The 3,736-nt window shown below is 36.6% G+C and overlaps 1 protein-coding gene across 1 annotated transcript; it reads left to right on the forward strand.

The window, feature by feature from the left end:
• The first annotated feature begins 357 nt into the window (after positions 1–357).
• On the forward strand, positions 358–1,604 carry LOC107613433 (ethylene-responsive transcription factor 4). The gene has a single exon (XM_016315418.3). The coding sequence runs from the start codon at positions 567–569 to the stop codon at positions 1,206–1,208; it is 642 nt and encodes a 213-aa protein (XP_016170904.1). The 5' UTR covers positions 358–566; the 3' UTR covers positions 1,209–1,604.
• Positions 1,605–3,736: the final 2,132 nt, after the last annotated feature.

Raw genomic sequence — 3,736 nt, forward strand, 5'->3', positions numbered from 1 at the left:
TAAATTTTTAATATTAAATTAAATATTATTAAATTTATACATTTAAAATTATATATTAAATTTTTAATAAATTTATTTATTATTTTATTAAATTCTAATTAAATCAATTAATCAGTAATTTTATTGATTTATTGACTAATTTGATTTTCGCAGCCAAAGAAGGTGTCGGTATACCGGTATAGTAAGACCCAAAGGGATGAAACAAAAGAAAAGTGTTAAATGACTCCACTAAGGTGGCAGGAGGTGAGTGGAATGCAGGCATGAAACAAACAAAAGTGGTTTGTGTTACGGAAGCCACGTTTGTGTAAGCAACAATCGCCTAAAAGGAGCGTAGCTTTAGCTTTTTTTATTTACTATACACGCACGCATAACACACTACTTTCTCTCTCTTGCTTTTCTCTCTCTACACATTCTGCTATAAAACTACCCACAACCCCATCGCTTCCTTCAGACATTGTCTCAATCCCGACACACAATCACAAACCCCCTCCACCGCAACCACTTCTCACACTTTCTTCTTTTCTGTTACGTTTACGTTTGAATCTTAACAGAAAAACAAGAAACCGATGGCTCCAAGGGACAGAGCGACCGCACTTAACGGACCCAATCTCACCGCACACAACGCCAAAGAGATCCGTTACAGAGGCGTTAGGAAACGCCCATGGGGACGTTACGCTGCCGAGATCCGCGACCCTGGCAAGAAGACGCGCGTCTGGCTTGGAACTTTTGATACAGCGGAGGAGGCGGCGCGTGCCTACGACGCCGCCGCAAGGGAGTTCCGTGGCGCCAAGGCTAAGACCAATTTTCCGACTCCGGCGGAGCTTCTTAACAACAGCAACAGCTTCGTTAACATTAACAACAGCAACGCCGCGCGTAGCCCTAGCCAGAGTAGCACGCTCGATTCGTCTTCGCCGCCGCCGCCGCCACCGTCGGCGCAGCCGCAGCCGCATCCGCAGCTAGAACTCACGCTGAAGCCGTTTTCGTCCGCCTCCGCTTCCGCCGTCATGGCGTTCCCGGCGTCACGTCCTGTTATGTTCTTTGACGCGTTCGCGCGTGCGGCGGAGAACGTGAGCCGCCGCGAGATGTGTTTCATAGGCGGCGCGTGCAGCGACTCCGACTCTTCCTCCGTGGTGGACTACGAGGGCGTGCCACGTAAGGGACTGTTGGATCTCGACCTCAACATCGCTCCTCCTCCTGAGGTCGCTTGATACGGCACCGTTTTGGCGTTCTCTCTTTTTCGTTCAGAGACCAAAATTTTCGCCATTTTCTTAATTTTTGCTTATTAGGTTAAAAAAATGAAAAAAAAAGACGAACCAGAAGAACCACTCTCTCAGAGTTGTTACGTGTTAAAAAGAGAGAGGGAGATGAGTGAGTAGAAGCTAACACGAGGATTTGGATTTGTTGACCTTGAAGATGAAGGCGATGACGATCATAACCTTACGGTTTTTTCTTTTGTATATAAAAGTCCATAACTGAAAACCTGGCACATGTGGCCTTTTTTTGCAACCGAGAAATTGTTCCTTGTTTCTCATGGTTGTTCCTGCAAGTGATGTTAATTAATTTTATATGGTTTTTAATGCAGTCTTTCGTCCTATTAATCGAAAGCTCCTCTGCTTATTTAGATCTGTTATATTGTGTTTATGTTTTTAGTTTTGAGTTACATTTTAATGTATAGAAATAAAATTTTGCTTCAGTTTGGGGAAGCAATGAAAATGTGATAAGAGAAGATGAACGAACTATGAAGTCTTGGTTAATTGTTGTTCCTTCTCAATAGAAAATATTTATGGTATGGAAGAGTATAGGTAAATAATTTTTAATCAGCTAATTTTAAATAATTATTAATTAGTTAGTATAATGTGTGTTTGATGGTTAAACTAGATCCGGTGAAGTTCAAATGATTTTGATGCCATTTTCCGATTAAACGAGGGAATGTCCTTTGATTGTTTATTTTAACTTTGATGATGTGTGTTATTTGTTGGATGAGATCTGACAGACACGTCGCCGGCATTGTTTTGACTCTGATTAGGTTTTTTTTCCCTCTCTCTTTAAAAGCCCATTGGTATATTTACCTTTATTTAATTTTTTCTATTTTTTAAAGAGTATAAAATGTATAATTTAGATTAACCATCGCTAATCAAATAGCATAATTTAATTAACTACTCCAATTGGTAGTGATTAAACTATTAAAAGGCACAATGAAATAAAACTGTTGAGTTTAATTTTAATTTGTTGCCGCACCTTAATATTATAATGAAAAATGAAAATGCTACTAGAAGCGGCTTTATAGTTTATAATAATAATAATGTTTAACGTGGTCACGTGGACGGCTGCGCGGACGTTGCTATAGAAAATTGTTACAATTTTAAGTAAAATGAAAAAAGAAGAGAAGCAAAGCTCACTTTGCTTGATGCTGTCACTGTGGTCCCAACCCAACTCTCCACGACACGGTTTTGTAATTCAATGACTAAAAATAAATTTTAAAGAAAAAAGGAATAAAAAAGGAGCTTTTTCAGGTTCAGGTTCCATGATGAGGATTAAGGAGCGTGGGTAATTGATCTCTCGAGATTCGTGTATTGGTTTATTGTGTTGCGGCGCAAATCTCTATGCTCAATTTTCAATCCAACGGTCATCCTTGTACGGGGCAGCTCCACTTCTTGCTCTTGTTTTGGGGTGATACGCTGCTTTGTGCTTCATTTCTCTTTACCTGTTTTTATTTTCTTTTATTTTAATTTTTATCATAGAAAAATAAATATTAATTAAAACAACATGAAGATAATCTTGAAATTACTAAGTTGAAAATAATAGAGTTGTCGTTTTCGGATAAAAGATGAAGAAGTGGGTTGAGACGAGCGTGAGGAAAATGGGAATAATAAAATAAAATAAAATATATAAATGTGTGTTGGATGGAGGCGGCACCGACGGCGAAAACGGTGCGTGAGAAAAAGAGAACGAATTATAAGGGGCCGCGTATATGAGGTGGGGCCCAGAATGTGGCGTTGCGTGTTGACAACGTAGTTGTCGGGGTTAATGTTGTCTTCACGTGATGTTTCAGCGTAGCGCCCCCATCTTTTCCTGTGTCTCCACCTTTTCCCACCTCCTTCCCCCCTTTTTTATTCTCTCACGCCTCATTACCACTGTTAGTACTGTATACTACTAGTAGTACTTGTCGTATTTCCTTAAATAATCATACGGTGTACACAACTACAGCTTCACCAAATACCGTAATAAAAATACGACCACCAAATAATAATGGATTTAGCTAAACAAATTAAAATCTTTTTATTAAAAATATAAAAAATTTAAATTTTTAATATATTTATTTTGTATTTATTAAATGATAAAATTTAAAATTTTTATTAATAGTAAATTTATCATGTACTCTAAAAATACATGTGAGTTAAATTCGATAATAATAAATTTTGTGTTGGAATTTTTTAAAAACTATTTAATTTATAATATTTAAAATGGATCACAAATTAAAATTAAATTTCTTCATCTATTATATAATTACAAATAAAAATATAAAAGATATTTTATTTTATAATATTAATTTAAAGACAAATATTTTTGTGAAAGATCTGTCTTAATTGCCTTTAAGTGGTCTTTAAAAATAAGGATACACAGTCGTAAAAAATGGTATTGAGAAGTCTCTTTGCTGATGTATTTTTTTATATCCTTTATTTTAATGTTTCTTTTTCTGATGTATTTTTTAAATATTTACCACTTCTTAACTACT

Source organism: Arachis ipaensis, chromosome B8 (genome assembly GCF_059453495.1).
Source record: "Arachis ipaensis isolate K30076 ecotype BB chromosome B8, ASM5945349v1, whole genome shotgun sequence".
NCBI lineage: Eukaryota > Viridiplantae > Streptophyta > Magnoliopsida > Fabales > Fabaceae > Arachis > Arachis ipaensis.